Genomic DNA, 24,213 nt, shown 5'->3' with positions numbered 1-24,213 from the left:
CCAGTGTTGACGAACATTGTTTTCTCTGTTGTGGCCGCTTTTGAGTAACCTGTTACTCACAGTTGCCTCGCAAAATCATACAGAACAAATTATGTTTATTTTGTTTATAGTTCAGATGGAATTTGATTCTGTGCGCAAGGAACGTTGCTGGTGGGATATTTTTGTCACCAAGTGTGTTGTGCCACAGGAACGGCAAGAGAACTTTCGAATGTCCAGGTCAGCTGTGATTCTACTTAGAGGAAAAACTTGGTAAAATTTGTCGAAGGAGAGACAACGAAAATGGGGGCTCCCGTGGACAAGGGAAGACTACGAAAAATGGTGAATGCATTTGGACTGGAAAAGCAGACTTGTCAGTTATTGTCCGCCATCTATGTCGAGTGATTACTCAACGTCTAGTTTTGTACTCCATAACTATTGTGAAGCCATGAAGTGGTTGCGGCCATCAAGTACGACCGCCAATTTCAGCCTACAAGCACAGTGTCCTGTTGTTGGTTGTTGTAAAATGTTCTTTATCATTTTTTTTTTTTTTTCCCCACACGTCCATTAAAGCTTATTGTATTGTGATTTTTAATAAAGTGCAACATTTTGCTAACAGACATAGTATATTTAATTGTTATTTTCTTTAAATTGCTTCAACTTGGATATTTAAATGTTTACATTCCAATTACAGCGTTAAACGAGTCAAGAAATACAGGTTTAATGCGTTTGAAAGGGTATTTGAATTATTTTATTTATTTCAAACCTGCACAGTACAACACACACTTTTTTTTTTTAAACATTTTGGCAGGGACATTTATGCAAGGCTTGAAAAGGGGTTGGATGAAGCAAATGCTTATAATATCCCAACCCCTCTCACTCATTCCACATTTAACATAAACAATATAATACAAGAACAATACTATACAAACAAAAACAAGAAAAGCTCCTGTACACTAACAATACAATAGTACCACTGTTACTATAAAACAAGACAAGACGAGACAAAACACACACACACACACACACACACACACACACACACACACACACACACACACACACACACACACACACACACACACACACACACACACACACACACACACACACACACACACACACACACACACACTCTCTCTCTCTCTCTCTCTCTCTGACCATACACCTCTCTCCCATCGCTCTGTGCTGAGGGCATCACTCTCTTTCCTCCTCGTACTTCTTCAGTACTTCTTTTTTAAACAGTCTTTTAAATGTAATCATGTTAGAACAGGTTTTTAACTCGTCCCCTAAGTTGTTCCACAGACTGACTCCACGCACTGAAATGCACATTGATTTTAAAGTTGTTCTAAATTTAGGCAAATATAATTTGTTGTTTCCTCTTAGACTGTATGATGAGCATCTCTATCCTGGAATAGGTTTTGTATATTGGATGGTAGAGAGTTTTGGGATGCCCTAAACATAATTTGAGCAGTTTTAAAATTGATCACATCGTGCAGTTTAAGTTGCTTTAACTCCATGAATAGTGGATTTGAATGATGTAAGTAGTGAACATTGGACACAATCCTAATGGCCTTTTTCTGCAGAGTGACTAAAGGCTGTAGATGGGATTTATAACAATTTCCCCAGACTTCAACACAATAGTTTAGATATGACATAATAAATGAATGATACAATAAAAGCAGAGCATTGGTGTTCAATAAATGACATGATCTCCTCATCATTCCAACACATTTAGCAACTTTTGTCCTCAGGTAATTTATATGAGGCTTCCATGATATATTTTCATCTATTACCACTCCTAAGAATGAATTTTGTTGAACATATTCTATTGGTGTATCATCAATAACAATCCTGATGGGTATTTCACTTTTGCGATTGCTAAAGAGCATGATTTTGGTCTTCTTTAAATTGAGAGACAATTTGTTGGTATTAACCCAAGTTTTTAACTTGATCATCTCCTCAGTTACAGAGGCCAGAAGTTGCTTAACGTCGTCACCTGCACATGTAATGGTTGTGTCGTCAGCAAAGAGGATGAACTTCAGCAGTGTTGATACTTTACATATTTCATTGATATACATTATAAATAGTGTGGGTCCCAGTATAGTTGCATTAACAAATAAAATCAGTATTCACTTTGAACACAACGGCTGGGCTATTTTGGGGCGGCATGGCGTAGTGGGTAGAGCAACCGTGCCAGAAACCTGAGGGTTGCAGGTTCGCTCCCCACCTCTTACCATCCAAAAATCGCTGCCGTTGTGTCCTTGGGCGGGACACTTCACCCTTTGCCCCCGGTGCCACTCACACAGGTGAATTGAATGATGAATGATAGGTGGTGGTCGGAGGGGCCGTTGGCGCAATCTCATTTAAAAAAAAATCGATTTAAAAAAAAAAAGTATTTATTTTTTTAATTTATTTTTTTATATTAATCAATCCAACAAAACAATACACAGCAATACCATAACAATGCAATCCAATTACAAAACCAAACCCAACCCAGCAACTCTCAGAACAGCAATTGAGGAGACACAAACACGACACAGACCAAACCAAAAGTAGTGAAACAAAAATGAATAATATCAACAACAGTATCAATATTAGTTACAATTTCAACATAGCAGTGATTAAAAATCCCTCATTGACATTATCATTAGACGTTTATAAAAAAAAGAACAATAGTGTCACAGTGGCTTACACTTGCGTCACATCTCATAAGCTTGACAACACACTGTGTCCAATATTTTCACAAAGGTAAAATACGTCATATTTTTGGTTCATTTAATAGTTAAAACAAATTTACATTATTGCAATCAGTTGATAAAACATTGTCCTTTACAATTATAAAAGCTTTTTACAAAAATCTACTACTCTGCTTGCATGTCAGCAGACTGGGGTAGATCCTGCTGAAATCCAAAGTATTAAATGAATAGAGAATCCTTTTGAATCGGGAAAAAAAAATCGTTTTTGAATCGAGAATCGTGTTGAATTGAAAAAAGAAAATGATTTTGAATCGAATTGTGACCCCAAGAATCGATATTGAATCGAATCGTGGGACACCCAAAGATTCACAGCCCTATCTATTACCATTATTGCTATGTTGTCTATTACCATTGTTGGTATATTCATTATTCCTACATTGTTGATACAAATTATTGTTACAGTGTAATAATTAGGGATGTCCGATAATGGCTTTTTGCCGATATCCGATATTCTGATATTGTCCAACTCTTTAATTACCGATACCGATATCAACCGATACCGATATATACAGCCGTGGAATTAACACATTATGCCTAATTTGGACAACCAGGTATGGTGAAGATAAGGTCCTTTTAAAAAAATAAAAAAATAAATAAAATAAGATAAATACATTAAAAACATTTTCTTGAAAAAAAAAGAAAGTAAAACAATATAAAAACAGTTACATAAAAACTAGTAATTAATGAAAATTAGTAAAATTAACTGTTAAAGGTTAGTACTATTAGTGGACCAGCAGCACACAAAATCATGTGTGCTTATGGACTGTATTGATATATATTGATATATAATGTAGGAACCAGAATATTAATAACAGAAAGAAGGAGGGAGGTTTTTTGGGTTGGTGCACTAATTGTAAGTGTATCTTGTGGTTTTTTATGTTGATTTAATAAAAAAAAACAAAAAAAAAAGATATCCCGATATTGTCTAACTCTTAATTACCGATACCGATATCAACCGATACCGATATATACAGCCGTGGTATTAACACATTATTATGCCTAATTTGGACAACCAGGTATGGTGAAGATAAGGTCCTTTAAAAAATAAAATAAAATAATAAAATAAGATAAATAAATTAAAACATTTTCTTGAATAAAAAAGAAAGTAAAACAATATAAAAACAGTTACATAAAAACTAGTAATTAATGAAAATGAGTAAAATTAGCTGTTAAAGGTTAGTACTATTAGTGGACCAGCAGCACGCACAATCATGTGTGCTTACGGACTGTATCCCTTGCAGACTGTATTGATATATATTGATATATAACGTAGGAACCAGAATATTAATAACAGAAAGAAACAACCCTTTTGTGAGAATGAGTGTGAATGGGGGAGGGAGGTTTTTTGGGTTGGTGCACTAATTGTAAGTGTATCTTGTGATTTTTAATGTTGATTTATTAAAAAAAAAAAAAAAAACGATATCCCGATATTGTCTAACTCTTAATTACCGATACCGATATCAACCGATACCGATATATACAGTCGTGGAATTAACACATTATTATGCCTAATTTGGACAACCAGGTATGGTGAAGATAAGGTACTTTAAAAAAAAATTAATAAAATAAAATAAGAAATAAATTAAAAACATTTTCTTGAATAAAAAAAGAAAGTAAAACAATATAAAAACAGTTACATAAAAACTAGTAATTAATGAAAATTAGTCAAATTAACTGTTAAAGGTTAGTACTATTAGTGGACCAGCAGCACACAAATTCATGTGTGTTTACGGACTGTATCCCTTGCAGACTGTATTGATATATATTAATATATAATGTAGGAACCAGAATATTAATAACAGAAAGAAACAACCCTTTTGTGTGAATGAGTGTAAATGGGGGAGGGAGGTTTTTTGGGTTGGTGCACTAATTGTAAGTGTATCTTGTGTTTTTTATGTTGATTTAAAAACAAACACACAAAAAAAACACGAAACCGATAATTTCCGATAATATCGGCAGGCCAATATTATCGGACATCTCTAGTAATAATTATTGGTACCTGTGGTAATGCCACTATGATACAACATCTGTATTATAATCCTTGAACAAAGTAAGAGTGAAACTCATGTGAATAATCACTGAAAGGAGAACTGGGGGTGGGATTAAATAAATTATTTTCTTCCCACTCCCTTTCAGGCAAAACTGGACAATCATGCATTACATACTATACATTACTTTTTGCACATTATTATGTGTTGTCAACTTTGTACTTTTTTATGTCATTGCCTGAAATAAATAAATAAATGAAAACAAATGAAAACTAAAACAGAATGCAAAATATACGTATATATATATATATATTTATATATGTAACAAAATGTAAGTTTTGTAAATTCCGTAAATAATTTAAATTTGGAACACAGCATCATAGTGTTCACAGCTTTTTGGTTGTTATATCGTTTAAATATATATTTGTGTTCTTGTCGACGATGACGTATCACGTATGACGTCAGCCAAAAACTTAGTCCACAAGCGAGCGAAAATGAGTAAAAAATAAAAAATAAACGCCTTTGGAGAGCTTTTTTCTAAATGGAAAAAGTCCAGAGCTCCCACTAATTCCGCGTTATCGGCAGTTATATTTTTATGCACTTATTTTTGCTGTATTTTTATGCCGCAAGTGAAAATAATTCCTCCATTAAACCGACTAATACATGTTGCCATGGGAGACGAACTAATGAGCGCTAAATATCTCGTAGACGTAGACACTTGAAGTTGCAATAACACGTACAAAACGTGTATGTACTCACCCGTGCTTGCTGCTTTGGTGTTCATGACGTCCTCCATGCTGAGAGCGATTGTGAGCGTAATTGTTCATTGCTTGATTGTGAAACAAAGTTGACTAATTAGCTTCATTTCCGGAAACTGACGTCAAGTCAACGCAGACTTCAATCATGCTGCTTTACTTGTCCTCAGACCGCTACTGCTCCCAAGTGGCCGGGTTGTTGAATTACACGCCAGGTCTCAGTTGCACAACACTGGATTTGTGCTAATTCTGAAATAGCGCTATTTTTTAAAATATCTGCTGACTCAAGATATGTTGCATTCAAACACGACTACTTGTCTGACAAACCTTTATATTGAGTTTGAGTTTATTTGGAACATGCATGCATGCATACAACATGATACATCACCATTTCCAGTTTCTCTATTCAGCATGTTCGAAAAGGAGTAGGAAGAAGCAGAGCTTATTTAATCCTACCCCTTTTCCTTTGCATAGCAGTTGCTAAAACTTTTGTTCACAATATACTCCATAAATAATAAAAAAATACAAATAAATTAATAGTTGGTCAAGTAAGTTATATTTCATATGGTGAGATGAGTAAGATTATCTAGAAAATGAATGGATGCATGACATAAATTCAGAATGTTTATCATGATTCTTTTTCTTTGTACTTTGTAAACACTTTAAGTTTGAAGGGTTTCTTGAAGTGGATCATATTAGTACTTTGTTTGATTTCTTTGCTTAATCCATTCCATAGTTTAAGTCCATATACTGATATACTGGAGGTCTTAAGTGTTGTATGAGCATACAAATGTTTTAAATTAAAATGTTCTCTAAGATTATATTTCTCCTCTTTTGTTGAGAAGAATTGTTGTACATTCTTGGCTAGCAGGTTATAGTTTGCTTTGTGTATAATTTTAGCTGTGTGCAAATTCACTATGTCGTGGAATTTCAAATTTTTTGATTCAATAAATAAGGGGTTTGTATGTTCTCTATATCCAACATTATGTATTATTCTAACTGATCTTTTTTGTAACACCGTTAATCAATTAAGTGTACTTTTGTAGTTATTTCCCCATATTTCTGCACAATACCTCAGATATGGTAACACCAGCGAGCAGTAGAGAATATAGAGTGATTATTGGTCTAGAAAATAATTTGCTTTATTCATTATTGACGTGTTTCTTGCTACTTTATGTTGTATATTTTTTATATGAGATTTCCAGTTCAATTTATCATCAATCATTATACCCAAAAATGTGTTTTCTCTTACCCTTTCAATAACTACTCCTGCTATCTGTATTTGTGTTTGACTTTCTCTTCTACTGTTACCAAATAGCATTATTTTAGTATATTAAAGTATATTAGTATATTAAAAACATTATATTAAAGATTTTTGCGACAATAAAAGTTCTAACAAACATGTGAGGGTGTGTTGATTAAATAATATTTTCCAGGCAAAGTATAATAGACAATATATCCTAAAAGAGTTTACAAAATTAGAAACATTAAAAATAAGGACAATATCCAATTCTTCCTAAAGCTAAATACATATAATTTAAAACTACTAATGGAATATACCCTACTAATAATGTTTTGAAACAAAAATGTAACATTATGGTTAACAACTGTTTAATCCGCAGTGGTTCTCAAACGTTTTTCCACCTCAGAAAAAACGTGGCTTTAAAAGTACCGTATTTTCTGCACTATAAGGCGCACCGGATTATAAGGCGCACCTTCAATGAATGGCCTATTTTAAAACTGTGTTCATATATAAGGCGCACCACATTATAAGGCGCATAGAATAGACGCTACAGTAGAGGCTGGGGTTACGTTATGCATCCTGTAGTTGCGAGACCTGTTGTGGCTCAATACTGGTCCATATATAAGGCGCACCGGATTATAAGGCGCACTGGAAGAATGTCTGTGCGCGACCCGAGGGTCCCTGGTTCAATCCCCACCTAGTACCAACCTCGTCATGTCCGTTGTGTCCTGAGCAAGACACTTCACCCTTGCTCCTGATGGGTGCTGGTTAGCGCCTTGCATGGCAGCTCCCTCCATCAGTATGTGAATGTGTGTGTGAATGGGTAAATGTGGAAGTAGTGTCAAAGCGCTTTGAGTACCTTGAAGGTAGAAAAGCGCTATACAAGTACAACCCATTTATCATTTATTATTTAGAGAAAATGAGTTTTTTTAGGAGCGCCTTATAGTGCGGAAAATACGGTGCCATCATACTGAGTAACATTAAAAATATGGTAGCGCAGTAGGCCTTAGTATTCATTAAAAACAAGGCAGATGTTTTATTTAACGAGTATACTTCATATTTATAACATTACACACAGTTTGAACAGTAACACTGTGTTTGAACATAGGAAAACAAAACACTACTTTAAACAAGTGATTCTTTAGCGTACCGCTAAGTGGTAAAATCACTGCTATAGAAGATATGAATCATTTGTTCTTGGATTGTGATACTGTACATTTATTTTGGGAGGACATCAGAGATTGGCTTAAAGGTAAAGGTATAGTGATCTCCCCTTTTACTATAGAAGAGATACCATTTGGCATATTTATTAAAGATTGCAGCAACCTAAAAAATATTATATTGGAATCCTTTTCATACACAAAAATGTGCCTTCTTTAGGTGAAGTTGGTTTAATGAATTCAAGTTATTAATTAAATGTTGGAAAATGGTTGAAAATAAAAAAAGGCCTTAAATTATCTTTATTGGATGAATTCAAGTTGTTTTAAAGAAGCCCCATTTTTATTTATTTTATTTTAATCTTGTTTGTATGGTCTCTAATGTTTACTTTTTAACATGTTTTGTCTGTATGAGGATTGTATTTCATTTGTTTTATTTTGCATTGCGATGTGGATTGCTGTGTAGAGTATCGAAGGATCGAATCGTGCAAACGCGTATGTCAAATTTGTCAATCAAATAACAAACCTGATTCTTCTTCCTGACAGTGTCAATCAAAACAAGGGGCGGGGTTAAGTAGGGACGTTGTATAGGGCCCCTGGGCTTTTGTCGAGTTTGAAGATGTTCTTTTCCTGCCATTTGAACATGCAAGTTATTAAAGAACATATCATACAAATTTAAAATAAAATTAATATAGCCATGAAATTTAAACAATAAGGTGGCTTGAATTAAATTAAAAATGTCTAAAGATTCCCTACTCCCCCTATGAAAAATGCAAAATGGTTCACTCCCCCTGGACAACTTTGAACACGCGACTTAACGTCATCAAAGGTCACCTTTAAAGTTTTCACACGCAGAGCCAACATTTTGGAACATGGAGAGATGCCAAGGTATGTTCACGTCTCAATTTTGCATCTCGTTGTGGTGCGTTCAAAGACCTATGATTAAAGTTAAAAACAGAGGCGTCACTAGGTTTTAAAAACAGTAATAATAACGAACACTAATAATAATATAAACATAATAATAAGGATGTATTATTATGATGACCGTGTCCCTCGGGAAGTCCTGTTGGGAGTGCTCTAAGAGGATGGGGTACCGGACCGACTGCTCCTTGTATGATCGGTGTCGGAGCTTGGTCCCTAAGGGTCTCCGGTTTGGTGGTTGCAGGATTAGGTCCCTGCTTTTTGCAGACAATGTGGTCCTGCTGGCTTCATCTGGGCAGGATCTTCAGCTCTCACAGCAGAGTGCGATGGGATTGGGATGAGAATCAGCACCTCCAAGTCAGAGTCTGTGGTTCTCGGGTTGGGGGAGAGCTTCAAGTACCTTGGGGTCTTGTTCACGAGTGAGGGAAGAGTGGACCGTGAGATCTGCAGAAGGATCGGTCCCCTGATGCAGACACTGTATCGGTCCGTTGTGGTGAAGGAGTTGAGCCGGAAGGAAAAGCTCTCAATTTACCTGTCGATCTACATCCCTATGCTCACCTATGGTCATGAGCTACACGACCTCAAATGATTTTCCTCCAGCGAGAGGAGCCAGATAAGGGAGTTTGGGCATTTGGTCAGAATGCCTCCCAGTTTAGGGCACGTCCGACTGGTAGGGGGCCACAGGGAGTACCCAGGACACATTGGGGGGGGACTATGTCTCGGGATCCCCCAGGAAGAGCTAGACGAAGTGGCTGGGGAGAGGGAAGTCTGTGCTTCTTTGCTTAGGCGTCTGCCCCCGTGACCTCGGATAAGTAGAAGAAGATGGATGGCATTATGATGATAACCTTACGAAAATTAGATCATCTCTACTTTACACTCCAAAGTATAGGAACATTTGACAGATACAGATTATATTTAAGTGAATAATGAGGTTATATGATTATTTATATCCATATTCTGGCCCCTTTAGAATAAATGGTCCTAACTTTTTTTTGGGAACAAAAAACAATTTTTTTTAGACATATCTAGATGTGCTCTAGTTACGTTAATTCCATCTTTAAAAAGGTTAGGTTTTTACATTTTTTTAAAAAAATCTGATTTTAACCAAAAGCGTGCAATCATTCGTTTTTTTCTCGCATGTAAACATACCAGGGGAGTATGAAGCGGTGGAGCTGGGTTTACAAGTCTTGTATGCGAGGGCCCGGAATTTGGTTCCACGTCCCAAATCAAAACTTGAGTGCAGTTAGCGTTACAGAGGCTTACATTGGTGCAAGTGTGCCTAATGCTGTGACCAGGGAGTGGATATGCATAAAAAAGCCCAGGATGGAAACCACATTGTGACAGAAACAAAAAGACGTTGATGAGTTTGTCCAGGGTGTACCTCGCCTGCCGGCCGAATGCAGCTGAGTTAGGCTCCAGCACCCCCCGCAACCGCGAAAGGGACACGCGGTAGAAAAATGGATGGATGAATGGACATCCACAGAGTAAACTACGCTGAAAGCAAACCTTATGTATGTGTTTTCTCTTCTGCAGATGCCCCACCAACCGGGAGCTCCGAGAATGGATATGTTTTCCAGGAAATGGGTTGGTAGCTCAAGTATTCTAATTTGCGTGTATTTGTGCTGATGGCTTTGAAGTGTCATGGTCTCATTCCTCAGGATATCAGTAAGGTGTTCTTTTCCATATGGCCAATTTCACATGCTGGTGGCGTGTTGGGAGGCTGATTAACGGCCAAATAACGAGGCGGGTGATCTCTAGGTCGAGGGAACAATCATCAGTCAAAACTCAGGCAGGGTTCGGGTTAATTCCCTCAATCCTCACAAAGGAGGCTTCCACCCAGGGGCCAATTGTATTTATTTGTGAGGGGCTGCAGGTGTTAACTTAAAGGGGGACTTGTTTTGGGGGAATTGTACGACAAAGCAGCCGAGCGTGAAGCTGCTGGGATGAGGATCATGAGGCCATGGTTCTCAGTCGGAAAAGGGTTGACTGCACCCCTTGGGTTCTATCATGCCAGAGGCTGTTCACCTTGGAGACCTGCTGCGAAGTTCTGCCTCAAGTGGAGGAGTTCAAGTACCTCGGGGTCTTGTTCACGAGTGAGGGAGGAATAGAACGCGAGATTGACAGACGGATTGGTGCGGCGTCTGCAGTGATGCGGTCACTGCACCGGTCTGAAGAAGGAGCTGAGCCAGAAGGCGAATCTCTCGATTTACCGGTCAGCCTACGTTCCTACCCTTGCCTATGGCCACAGGCTTTGGGTAGTGACCGAAAGGACAAGGTAAGGAATACAAGCGACAGAAATTAGTTTCCTCCGCAGGATGTCTGGGATCACCCTCTGAGATAGGGTGAGAAGCTCGGTCTCCGGGAGAGACTCAGAGTAGAGCCGCTGCGCCTTCACGTCGAAAGGAGCCAGCTGAGGTGGCTCGGGCATCTACTGTGGATGCCTCCCTGGTGATGTGTTTCGGGCATGTCCAACCGGAAGGAGACCTCGAAGCTGACCTAGAACAACGCTGGAGGGACTATGTCTCACAGCTGGCCTGGGAAAGTCTCAGTATCCCCTCTGTAGAACTCGAGGAGGTGGCTGGGGACAGGGAAGTCTGGGCATCTCTGCTTAGACCACTGCCCCCGCGACCCAGACTCGGATAACTGTACGACAAAACGGTGGATTTGTGGCCAATACAACTCTTCTCGACACAAGAGACTTCAATATTTGGGGCGATTGGCCATCGTATGAGTTCACTTGCTAGTTTTTGTCGTCGCCCTGTGGCAGGTATAACTAGCATGGTCTGAATTAGAACACGACACACAGAACCAAAAACTGGAATCGGCCCAAATATTTCAAAAGTCACACCCGCAAACCAAAATAACGGACTACTTCGTACAGTACAGGTTCTTTGGCTTTTTGATGTGTGCCACTCTTTCCTGCCAATATGACACTGGTGGCAGGTATTGGTCACTCTGCTTTTGGGCGGGGGGCTTGACCCTAAATGCCAGGGTGACTAAAACATTAAGTCAACTCCCCGATGCCTCAAGAGCAGCGCTGGTCAGGGGCTCGGGAGCCTTGGCTAGCTTAGTGTGCTGGTGTGACAAGTGGTCGTCCCGTGCAGTCTAGGGCGCAAACCAGAGACCACAAATCCCCACTGATTACGAGTTGATTCCAGCACTGCTAATGAGCTGAACACCCCAGCAAAGAATATAAAAAAATGGTTAAAAAAAATGTGTGCAGCTTGCAACAGGATAATATCTGGACCCCGCTAGTGTGAAGGAATTGAGTTTGAACTTTATCCACAGCACTGAAGGATGGAGAGCAAGAAGAGGATTATGGGAAGAATTCGGCCGAAAGCATCTATGACAGCCAGAACGAACTCAGCGGGCCAGGTGTGTACCGTGCATTACACAGGGTGATAGCTGGGGTCACAGCTTAGTACAACATAATCAAAGACGTCATTTAAGATAGGGGAACAAGTCCCCTTCACTTGTTCAAAAGGCGGATTAATGTCCTAAAATAATGCAGCGCTAATGAATAGAAACAAGTCAAACACTTGTGCCAGGTGGAAAACCACCCGCTAAGACCAAAGCCTGTCCCTTAAGACCGCCCACAAGCTCATTGATTGACAGCATGCAGCAGCTGACCAATCAGTGGTCAAGATAAGGGCGAGTCGCGAAAGGGAGGAGAACTAGAGAGATAGACATGTTTTATGTATAATAAAAATAATACAGGTATTAACAGGAAACTCTTGGTGTCTAGCGGTTATAGTGTGCGATCATGAAGTCCAGAGCAGAAAATTGCTGGATCAATCCCCGTCAATAACATAAACACATTCAAATGGTGGATAGCCCACAACTGTTTTTTTGTTCAGTGTGTAATTTTGCACTAAAAATAAATAATAATTTGCAGTATTTGTAATAATGCAAAACATGCATCTAAACAAACTTAGGTTGGAGTCAAATAGTATTACAATTGTATCACACAGATGAATCCATCAAACCACACCCCCTTTTGAGCCACGCCCTCTGTGTGTATATATATATATATATATATATATATATATATATATATATATATATATATATATATAGATTTTTTTTTTTTTCTTGCATCTGACTCATACTTTTTCAAATTAAGAGGATTTTACTTTCTGATCCAATTCAAGTTCTGACCCCAAGTTTTGTAAAGGTTTCTGTAAACGATGTAACCGAATGTACTGTTTTATTGGCAGAAGGAGAAGGGCCAGGGTTTGGTCTTCTTAACACAACAAGGAAGGTAAGGAAATGGGATTTTGTCTAAATATATATTAGCTAGTGCTGTCCCGATCCGATATGGATATTGGCTATGGATATTTTCAGCAAAAAAAAAAACAAGTATGAGAAGACATCGGCTTGGATCTAAAATCTGCGATATGAGAGTTTATTTTGTGCAAAGACATTGAAACAACGTTGAGAACCTGTTGAATTAGGTCCTGACATTGAGCAACTCAAACATAACACTGAAACAACATGCTTTTTGACGACGTTTCATCAATGTTGGGTTCTGACCTTGATTTGACCATTGAAATTTGGTCATTTTCAGACAAAAAGTCTACAACACAAAACCAACGTTGAAACAACATGTTTTTTGACGACGTTTATTCAATGTTGGGTTCTGATGTTGCTTTGACCATTGCATTTTGGTCATTTCCCAATATTCTACAACACAAATACAACATTGAAACATGCTTTTTGACAACGTTTATTCAATGTCAGGTTCTGACGGTGATGTGACCATTGAATTTTGGTCGTTTCCCAACCAAAATGCAACAACACTAATACAACGTTGAAACATGTTTTTTGACAACGTTTATTCAATGTCAGGTTGTGACGTTGATTTGACCATTGATTTTTGGTCATTTCCCAACCAAAAGTCTACAACACAAATACGTTGGAATAGCATGCTTTTTTACAACGTTTAATCAATGTCGGGTTCTGACGTTGATTTGACCATTGAATTTTGGTCATTTCCAAACCAAAATGAACACAAATACATCGTTGAAACATTATTTTTAAACAACGTTTATTCAATGTCAGGTTGTGACATTGATTTGATCATTGAAATTTGGTCATTTCCCCAACAAAATTCTACAACACAAATACGTTGAAATAGCATGCTTTTTGACAACGTTTAATCAATGTCGGGTTCTGACGTTGATTTGACCATTGAATTTTGGTAATTTCCAAACCAAAATGAACACAAATACATCGTTGAAACATTATTTTTAAACAACGTTTATTCAATGTCAGGTTGTGACATTGATTTGACCATTGAAATTTGGTCATTTCCCCACCAAAATTATACCACACAAATACAACGTTGAAACATGCTTTTGTCAACATTTAATCAGTGTTGGGTTCTGACGTTGATTTGACCATTGAATTTTGGTCATTTCCAGACCAAAATTAACACAAATACAACGTTGAAACATGATTTTTGACAACGTTTATTCAATGTCAGGTTGTGACATTGATTTGACCATTGAAATTTGGTCATTTCCCCCAAAAAAATTCTACCACACAAATACAACGTTGAAACATGCTTTTGTCAACGTTTAATCAGTGTTGGGTTCTGACGTTGATTTGACCATTGAATTTTGGTCATTTCCAGACCAAAACTCTACAACACAAATACGTTGAAACAACATGCTTTTTGACAACGTTTAATCAATGTCGGGTTCTGACGTTGATTTGACCATTGAATTTTGGTCATTTCCAAACTAAAATTAACACAAATACAACGTTGAAACATGATTTTTGACAATGTTTATTCAATGTCAGGTTGTGACATTGATTTGACCATTGAAATTTGGTCATTTCCCCACCAAAATTATACCACACAAATACAACGTTGAAACAACATGCTTTTGTCAACGTTTAATCAGTGTTGGGTTCTGACGTTGATTTCACCATTGAATTTTGTTCGTTTCCAGACCAAAATTCTACAACACAAATACGTTGAAACAACATGCTTGTGTCAACGTTTAATTAACGTCAGGTTGTGGCGTTAATTTGACCATTGAATTTTGTCTCAACTTACAAATACAACTATTTTGCAACGTTGTTTCAACGTCAGTTTTAAAGGACATGTATATATAATCAACGTTGTATCAATGTCGTGTGCCTGCCGGGATTCCAGCCCACAAAATAATAAAAGTAGCTACTAAGATTCGTACTGATATATCGTATTTAATATCGGTATGAGTTCCAATATCGGTAGTGCAAGAGTTGTATCGGGACACCGCTATAATTAGCCCTGAATTGATACAGTGAATAAAGACCTTAAGTAACATTAATCCCTCCCCCCGCCTTCCAAATAGTACGTGAAGCCGATGGACTTCCACGAGGAGGTCCGGCCCCACAGAGACCTGGACGCCTTCCTGGTCGAGGCGAGCATTCTCCTGGACGAGGACGCCGCCACGCTGGACGAGGTCCTGAGGCGCATGTTGAGCAGCGTGGCGGAGGACACCCGTGATGGGAGCTGTGACGTGGACCAGGTCATGGGCTCGCTGTTCACAGACAAGGGCAGGAGGGAGCTGAACGGTAAGAAGATGACAAACCGACTTCCGCCCGAGGGCAGCTGGGATAGGCTCCAGCGCCTCTGCGACCCCGAGAGGGACAAGCGGTAGAACATGGATGGATGGAAGATGACCAACACTCAGAAAGTGACGTTAAAGCTTGGTTTTTTTCCCGTCTTTGTTTCCCCGACAGTCCATCTTCTGTCAGAGACCATTCAGGGGGTGACTTCCACGGCCACTGGCATTCATTATCAGCAGTCCTGGCTCTGTATTCTGTGAGTACATGGCCGTAACCTTGGCTTTAAAGTGCGGACTCTGCAGTCGGGGCAGTGCCCCATATTTGTTTTCACTTTTGAGTAATCATTGTACTCTGCAGCAGGGGCCATGTCCTGCTGGAACCAGCAGAGGATGTCATTTCTAGAGATTGACACCCGGATATTTAGACGGAATAGTCTGTGTACGAACCACTGAAAAGGAGTCGACGCAGGGCTATTCTGGTCTAGACCAGGGGTGTCAAATGTGCGGCTCGTAGTTATTTTTGTAACGCTTTTGTGCTAATTTTGCAGGTATACACCTCAGCGTCAAATATTTTGTTACTTGACAAACGATAGTCTGCCTTGAGATGGGTAGATCGTGAGTTCAAACCCCGGCCGAGTCATACCAAAGACTATAAAAATGGGACCCATTACCTCCCTGCTTGGCACTCCGCATCAAGGGTTGGAATGGTGGGTTAAATCACCAAAAATGATTCCCAGGCGCGGCCACCTCTGCTGCTCACTGCTCCCCTCACCTCCCAGGGTGTGATCAAGGGTGATGGGTCAAATGCAGAGAATAATTTCGCAACACCTAGTGTGTGTGTGACAATCACTTAACTTGTTAGCATGTTAAGGTTAGTATTAGAGATGTCTGATAATATCGGCCTGCCGATATTATCGGCCGATAAATGCTTTAAAATGATGATCGGAAATGATCGGTATCGTTTTTTTTAATTATCGGTATCGTTTTTAAAAAAAAAAATTTATTAAATCAACATAAAAAAATACAAGATACACTTACAATTAGTGCACCAACCCAAAAAACCTTCCTCCTCTATATACACTCATTCACACAAAAGAGTTGTTTCTTTCTGTTATTAATATTCTGGTTCCTACATTATATATCAATATATATCAATACAGTCTGCAAGGGATACAGTCTGCAAGCACACATGATTGTGCGTGCTGCTGGCCAACTAATAGTACTAACTTTTAACAGTTAATTGTACTCATTTTCATTAGAGATGTCCGATATTATTGGCCGATAAATGCGTTAAAATGTAATATCGGAAATTATCGGTATCGTTTTTTTTATTATTGGTATCGGTTCTTAGGGGGAAAAAAATGGCTCCCGCACACTTTAATTTGTCAGTCTGTAGCCCTCAGTGGAAAACGTTTGGGCACTCCCGGTCTAGACAGCTGGCAACAGAAGCAAGTACATCTAACTTTACTGTACCGAAATTTTACTTAAAACCGAGGTATGCAACAAATCAAGAGTATGGCGTAGTACAGTCGTGGTCAAAAGTTGACATACACTTGTAAAGAACATAATGTCATGGCTGTCTTGAGTTTCCAATCATTTCTACAACTCTTATTTTTTTTGTGATAAGAGTGATTGGAGCACATACTTGTTGGTCACGAAAAACATTCATGAAGTTTGGTTCTTTTATGAATTTATTATGGGTCTACTGAAAATGTGACCAAATCTGCTGGGTCAAAAGTATACATACAGCAATGTTGATATTTTGGCAAGTTTCACTGCAATAAGGCGCTTTTGGTAGCCATCCACAAGCTTCTGTTTGAATTTTTGATCACTCCTCTTAACAAAATTGGTGCAGTTCAGCTAAATGTGTTGGCTTTCTGACATGGACTTGTTTCTTCAGCATTGTCCACACATTGTACGAACTTTGTCCGCACATTGTACGAATTGTCCGCATTGTCCAGGACTTTGGGAAGGCCATTCTAAATCCTTAATTCTAGCCTAATTCAGCCATTCCTTTACCTTTACTGGGGTCATTGTCCTTTTGGAACACCCAACTGCGCCCAAGACCCAACCTCCGGGCTGATGATTTTAGGTTGTCCTGAAGAATTTGGAGGTAATCCTCCTTTTTCATTGTCCCATTTAAAGCACCAGTTCCTTTGGCAGGAAAAGAGGCCCAGAGCATCATACTACCACCACCATGCTTAACGGTAGGCATGGTGTTCCTGGGATTAAAGGCCTCACCTTTTCTCCTCCAAACATATTGCTGGGTATTGTGGCCAAACAGCTCCATTCTTGTTTCATCTGACCACAGAACTTTCCTCCAGAAGGTCTTATCTTTGTCCATGTGATGTCAGATGAAACAAAAATGAAAATCTGAAAACATACCTCTTTTTTTTACATTGCTGACGTAGTCGTGTGCTAACTAACAGGCGTTACTTTCCCGGTCAGCTGCAAGGTGAAGAGCCTGCAGAAACGCCATGTCTGCATCGCACGTCTGGAGAGGCCCCAGAACTGGGGGGTCAACTGCTGCGAGGCGCGCTACGTCGTCCTCATCCTGGCCCCGCACAGAACAGTAAAAACCCCGTGAAGTAGTGCACTTCCTACCGCAAACCTCTTCTGACCGCTTCCATCCTCCCCTTGACAGAAAAGCACAAAGTCTGCCATCGAACTGGGAAGAACATTCGCCACCATGTTCTCAGACATTTCCTTCAGACAGAAACTTCTAGAGACCAAGACCCGGGAGGAGTTCAAGCAAGAACTGGTCCGCCAGCGACAGCAGCTGTCCATGGTCAGGGTGAATCCCGTAGTCGAGGACGTGGATGACTCCGATCCACGGAAAGGCAAAGCACTTAAGGTATGGCTAAAGACCGGATAACAGTAAACCCGCATGTTCTCTCAAAGTCCTTCCCGCGGTTTAGCGCTGCAGCCAGGCATGCAAATACTGTATGAGGAGCCACCAAGTGCCAAATGATGTGATTATCCCGAGTCCGCAATGCGCTATCCGGACCTGGGGAGCGAGAGGCAGATGGGTTGGATAACAAGTCTGCCAAGTCTGCCTGGCAGCAGAACATGTGCAGACTAAGTGTTTCATGGTGTCCACTGTGGACATGGAGAAAGTGGTGTTGGGGAGAAGAAAGGTTCTATTGGTAGTGCGCCATATTGTGGTTCTACCAAGTTCCTTTAAACCACAGCAGAACTTTATACATAGAGAAGGTCCTTGAAGACAGCAGAGAGGACCTTCAACTCGTAGGTGAATAAAAACTGCAAAGCTCTTCTATAATATTGACGATCTTTGACTCGCTCTTTTGCAATTGGTCTCCAAAGGTTTTCCCGTCACAAAGAGTATCTTTGACTAGCATTTTGCTGTGTATGCCTAAAAACAACAGAGCACCCGTGTCATACAGAGGATCTTTGACTAGCATTTTTGTGATATGTCCTCAAAAACAGCATCGCGCTGATGTCTTATTGAGGGTCTTTGACTAGCGCTTTTGCAATAAGTCCTCAAAAACAGCATCGCGCTGACATCTTATTGAGGGTCTTTGACTAGCGTTTTTGCAATAAGTCCTCAAAAACAGCATTGCGCTGATGTTATATTGACGGTCTTTGACTAGCGTTTTTGTGATAGGTCCTCAAAAACAGCGTCACACTGATGTCATATTGAGTGTCTTTGACAAGCGTTTTTGTAATAGCTCCTCAAAAACAGCATCGTGCTGATGTCATATTGAGGGTGTTTGACTAGTGTTTTTGCAGTAGGTCCTCAAAAACAGCATCGCACTGATGTCATATTGAGGGTCTTTGATTAGCGTTTTTTGCAGTAGGTCCTCAAAAACAGCATCGCACTGATGTCATATTGAGGGTCTTTGACTAGTGTTATTGCAGGTCTTCAAAAACAGAATCGCGCTGATGTCATTGAGTGTCTTTGACTTGTGTTTTTGCAGTAGGTCCTCAAAACAGCATCGCGCTGATGTCATGTAAAGGGTCTTTGACTCGTGTTTTTGCAGTAGATCCTCAAAAACAGCATTGCACTGATGTCATATTGAGGGTCTTTGACTCATGTTTTTGCAGTAGGTCCTCAAAAACAGCATCGCACTGATGTCATGTTGAGGGTCTTTGATTAGCGTTTTTTGCAGTAGGTCCTCAATAAAAGCATAACACTGATGTCTTGAGGGTCTTTGACTAGTGTTATTGCAGTAGGTCCTCAAAAACAGCATCGCGCTGATGTCATATTGAGTGTCTTTGACTAGCGTTTTTGTAGTAGCTCCTCAAAAACAACATCGTGCTGATGTCATATTGATGGTGTTTGACTAGAGTTTTTGCAGTAGGTCCTCAAAAACAATATCGCACTGATGTCATATTGAGTGTCTTTGACTAGCGTTTTTGTAGTAGCTCCTCAAAAATAGCATCCCGCTAATGTCATATTGAGGGTCTTTGACTAGCATTTTCGCAGTAGGTCCTCAAAAACAACATTGCACTGATGTCATATTGAGGGTCTTTGATTAGCGTTTTTGCAGTAGGTCGTCAAAAAAAGCATCGCACTGATGTCTTGAGGGTCTTTGACTAGCATTTTTGCAGTAGGTCCTCAAAAACAGCATCGCGCTGATGTCTTATTGACGGTCTTTGACTAGTGTTATTGCAGTAGGTCCTCAAAAACAGCATCGCGCTGATGTCTTATTTAGGGTCTTTGACTAGCGTTATTGCAGTAGGTCGTCAAAAAAAGCATCGCACTGATGTCTTGAGGGTCTTTGACTAGCCTTTTTGCAGGAGGTCATTGTAGAATTGCAGACTCTATTAGTGATGTTCAAACCTAGAAATAAAGTTCTTCCGAAGGACTTCCAAAAGTTATTTGTGTTCACGTCTGAAGATGAGAACCACAGAAGGCCGTATGATTTTAAACATCCAAGAGTGCGAACAAATTTGCAGAAAATGTGCTTGTCTGTTGCTGGTGTGAAAGCATGGAATTCTCTAGACAAAGACTTAAAAAGTTGCAGAATATCTTTGAATTTAAAAAGAATTACAAAAAGAGACAACTGGAATTATATCAAACTGATTTTTGATTTTGATTGGACGTGTCATTTTGAAAATGCTTAAACAAAAATTAAAAAGTATGTTGGAGTTGGGGTGTTGGTGGAGGGAACAGTGATAAAGTCATCTAAAATAATTGGTGTTAAAAAGGGGACAGATACATATAAGAATAGTATTCTTCCATCTGCTCCTTTCTGATCATGGAAATCTGTGGATTTTAACCTCTGTTTTTTACAGAAAAAAGTTGCAAGACTTTTACTGTTTTTTTTTTTTTAATTATTATTATTTTTACAACATATTATTGTAAATCAAAATGCAGTACCGCTGTTTAATTTTATTTTGGCAACTCAGCTGCTGTCATGATCCGTGGTCGGATCATGTTTTGTTTAGTTATGTTTGGTTAATTTTGGACTCCTTTAGTTATTGCTTGTGCACCTGTGAGTTTGTTTCGTCACCATGGTTACTTATTATTTTCACCTGCCGCTTGTGTTCTCGACGCGCACCTGTTTTTCATCACTGACACTATTTAAGTCTGCCTTTCTGTTCACTCGTCCTGTGCTCCTTGTTTGCGGTAAGCTACATCACGTTGGTTTGTTTTTTCATGTTCCAGAGTTCTGTGCTAAGTTTAACTTTAGCTTCCCGTGCGTTCGGCACGTTTTTCTTTTGCTTGTTTTCTGTTTGCCATGATTTATGTAAATAAATCATATCTTACCCTCACGTCTTTGTCCGGAGTGTCCGTGTTGCACGGAAGGAACGATCCCGCATAAATATGCGACCCCCACGTGACAGAAGGAGCACAGCAGACAGTTCCTTCGCCCCGGGCTTCGAGGAGATGGAGACGCACTGGCGAGGACGGAAGCCAGCCAAAAAGGTTTTTCGCCGCCAAAATGCGTCGCTCCCCCAAACTCCTCTTCCGAACAGCAAGTCACCACAAACGGCTCAGTCTTCCTCCCCTCAGTTGTTTGGTAATCCAGTTACTCATTTTGCTAAACAATTTTTAGATTGGGCTGCAAGCCAAATTACCATGAACTCTGACAACAACATAACGCCATCCATTTTGAATGACGTCACTCCGCCCACTTCCGATGACATCACTGAAACGGCGCGCGGCGATGACATCATTCCGCCGGCGTCAAGGGAAGATTCTGATCTGGATTTTTTTTTTCTTCCATCTGTCTCCCTTTATCAGCCACCTCCTAATGACTTTTTTCCAAAAATAAAGTACCATCAGGACACTTTTTCTGAAAATAGATTCTGTCAACTTCAATCACCTCCGCCCCCAGTGACTCTGACTCCGCCCCTAAGGACTCTAGCCCCGCCCACGTCAAGGACTTTTTCCCTCTTTCCGCCCACACAACCCCAGGTGGGGGATAAAAAAACAAAACAATTTGGACAATTTAATGGGGAAGTTTCTGCCCTCCTCCACCCACCCCTACAGAGAGTTCCAGACCGCAGGGAGCGCGTCTGGTATCCGCCCCTTGAGGGGGGGGGCTGGGGTCGGGAGCTGTGTTGGTGGGGTGGCTCGGCATCACCATGCCAAGCCACAGCCTCCAGCACGGCCGCCACCACCAGTCTTCCGACCTGTCAAGCTACAGCCTCCCTCACGGCCGCCACCACCAGTCTACCGACCTGTCAAGCCACAGCCTCCAGCACAACCGCCCTCACCAGTCTACCGACCCGTCAAGCCACAGCCTCCAGCACGACCGCCCTCACCAGTCTTCCGACCTGCCAAGCCGCAACCCCCAGCTAGGCCACCTCCACCTGCACCAAGGCTAGCACCTGTCGCCGCACCAAGGCTAGCACCAGCTCCACCACGCCAAGTTCCTCGCCAAGCTCCGGTACCAGCTCCACGACGCCAAGCTCCGGCACCAGGTCCACGACGCCAAGCTCCGGTACCAGCTCCACGACGCCAAGCTCCGGTACCAGCTCCACGACGCCAAGCTCCGGTACCAGCTCCACGACGCCAAGCTCCGGTACCAGCTCCACGACGCCAAGCTCCGGTACCAGCTCCACGACGCCAAGCTCCGGTACCAGCTCCACGACGCCAAGCTCCGGTACCAGCTCCACGACGCCAAGCTCCGGTACCAGCTCCACGACGCCAAGCTCCGGTACCAGCTCCACGACGCCAAGCTCCGGTACCAGCTCCACGACGCCAAGCTCCGGTACCAGCTCCACGACGCCAAGCTCCGGTACCAGCTCCACGACGCCAAGCTCCGGTACCAGCTCCACGACGCCAAGCTCCGGTACCAGCTCCACAAGTCCAAGACCAAGACCCTCCACGCCAAGACCAAGACCCACACCAAGACCAAGACCCACACCAAGACCCGCCATGCCAAGACCAAGACCCGCCATGCCAAGACCAAGACCCGCCATGCCAAGACCAAGACCCGCCATGCCAAGACCAAGACCCGCCATGCCAAGACCAAGACCCACGCCTAGACCAAGACCAAGACCCACGCCTAGACCAAGACCAAGACCCACGCCGAGCTTCGCCGCCGGACGCGCCACGCCGAGCTTCGCCGAGCTTCGCCGCCTGACTTGCCACGCCGAGCTGCCACGCCTGCCAAGTTGACGGCGCGCCTGTCTCCTCGTCGGCCACGGATATGGCCGCTACCTGGTCGTCCGCCACGCCAAGTGCGCCCACCTCCCAGTCGGCCACAAATGTGGCCAATCCCTGGGCGCCCGCCTCGCCTGCTGCAGCGGCGTTCCACTCGCCGCCGCCACTTGACTTTGCCTCGGTGGATTCGGGGCCACTTGGGCTGGCGACCCACCGCCATGTCCCCCTCCCGCCCTCCCATGACTATTGATCTTTGGGTTTTTTTAGGACATCTAGAATCTGTCCTTAAGGGGGGGGCTCTGTCATGATCCGTGGTCGGATCATGTTTTGTTTAGTTATGTTTGGTTAGTTTTGGACTCCTTTAGTTATTGCTTGTGCACCTGTGAGTTTGTTTCGTCACCATGGTTACTTATTATTTTCACCTGCCGCTTGTGTTCTCGACGCGCACCTGTTTTTCATCACTGACACTATTTAAGCCTGCCTTTCTGTTCACTCGTCCTGTGCTCCTTGTTTGCGGTAAGCTACATCACGTTGGTTTGTTTTTTCATGTTCCAGAGTTCTGTGCTAAGTTTAACTTTAGCTTCCCGTGCGTTCGGCACGTTTTTCTTTTGCTTGTTTTCTGTTTGCCATGATTTATGTAAATAAATCATATCTTACCCTCACGTCTTTGTCCGGAGTGTCCGTGTTGCACGGAAGGAACGATCCCGCATAAATATGCGACCCCCACGTGACAGCTGCCAGTTTTTTACCATAATAGAATGGTAAAAAAAATAATTAATTCATAAACAATTAATTAATTTGCCTATGAATTTAAATATTTAAAACAATTAAAAATGACTAAGAGTTAAACAAAATCTGTGGATTTTAACCTCAGTTTTTTACAGAAAAAAGTTGCCAGACTTTTAATGTATTTTTTTAAATTATTATTATTTTTACAACATATTGTAAATCGAAATGCAGTACCGCTGTTTAATTTTATTTTGGCAATTCAGCTGCCAGTTTTTAACCATAATAAAATGGTAAAAAAATCATTAATTCATAAACAATTCATTAATTTGCCTATGAATTTAAATATTACAAAAAATAAAAAATAAAATTACGTAAAGAGTAAAAAATTACCTGCAGATTTTAACCTCTGTTTTTTACAGAAAAAAGTTGCCAGAATTTTCCTGTTTTTTTTTAATTATTATTATTTTTACAACATATTATTGTAAATCGAAATACAGTACAGCTGTTTAATTTTATTTTTGCAACTCAGCTGCCAATTTTTTACAA

At 40.8% G+C, this 24,213-nt stretch overlaps 1 protein-coding gene and 1 long non-coding RNA gene across 3 annotated transcripts in view; one reads left to right on the top strand and one right to left on the bottom strand.

Annotated features, from left to right (window-relative positions):
* The window catches only part of LOC133617043 (uncharacterized), a 30,933-nt gene extending 25,344 nt beyond the window's left edge, over positions 1-5,589 (bottom strand). Inside the window, exon 1 of the long non-coding RNA XR_009816932.1 lies at positions 5,483-5,589. This is a non-coding gene — a long non-coding RNA (uncharacterized lncRNA). The remainder of the gene's footprint in view (positions 1-5,482) is intronic.
* Positions 1-24,213, top strand: part of LOC133617042 (solute carrier family 4 member 11-like) — a 113,301-nt gene that overhangs the window by 51,348 nt on the left and 37,740 nt on the right. For both annotated transcript variants that reach the window (XM_061976731.1, XM_061976732.1), the window contains 7 exons: positions 10,333-10,383; positions 12,088-12,174; positions 13,017-13,060; positions 15,144-15,366; positions 15,535-15,616; positions 17,808-17,931; positions 18,004-18,213. In XM_061976731.1, coding sequence (XP_061832715.1) covers positions 10,333-10,383; positions 12,088-12,174; positions 13,017-13,060; positions 15,144-15,366; positions 15,535-15,616; positions 17,808-17,931; positions 18,004-18,213 — 821 coding nt within the window. The remainder of the gene's footprint in view (positions 1-10,332; positions 10,384-12,087; positions 12,175-13,016; positions 13,061-15,143; positions 15,367-15,534; positions 15,617-17,807; positions 17,932-18,003; positions 18,214-24,213) is intronic.

The sequence above is a fragment of the Nerophis lumbriciformis genome, linkage group LG16 (assembly GCF_033978685.3).
Source record: "Nerophis lumbriciformis linkage group LG16, RoL_Nlum_v2.1, whole genome shotgun sequence".
NCBI lineage: Eukaryota > Metazoa > Chordata > Actinopteri > Syngnathiformes > Syngnathidae > Nerophis > Nerophis lumbriciformis.
The sequence above is the reverse complement of the archived record's forward strand: the minus strand, read 5'-3'. Positions and strand labels throughout refer to the sequence as shown.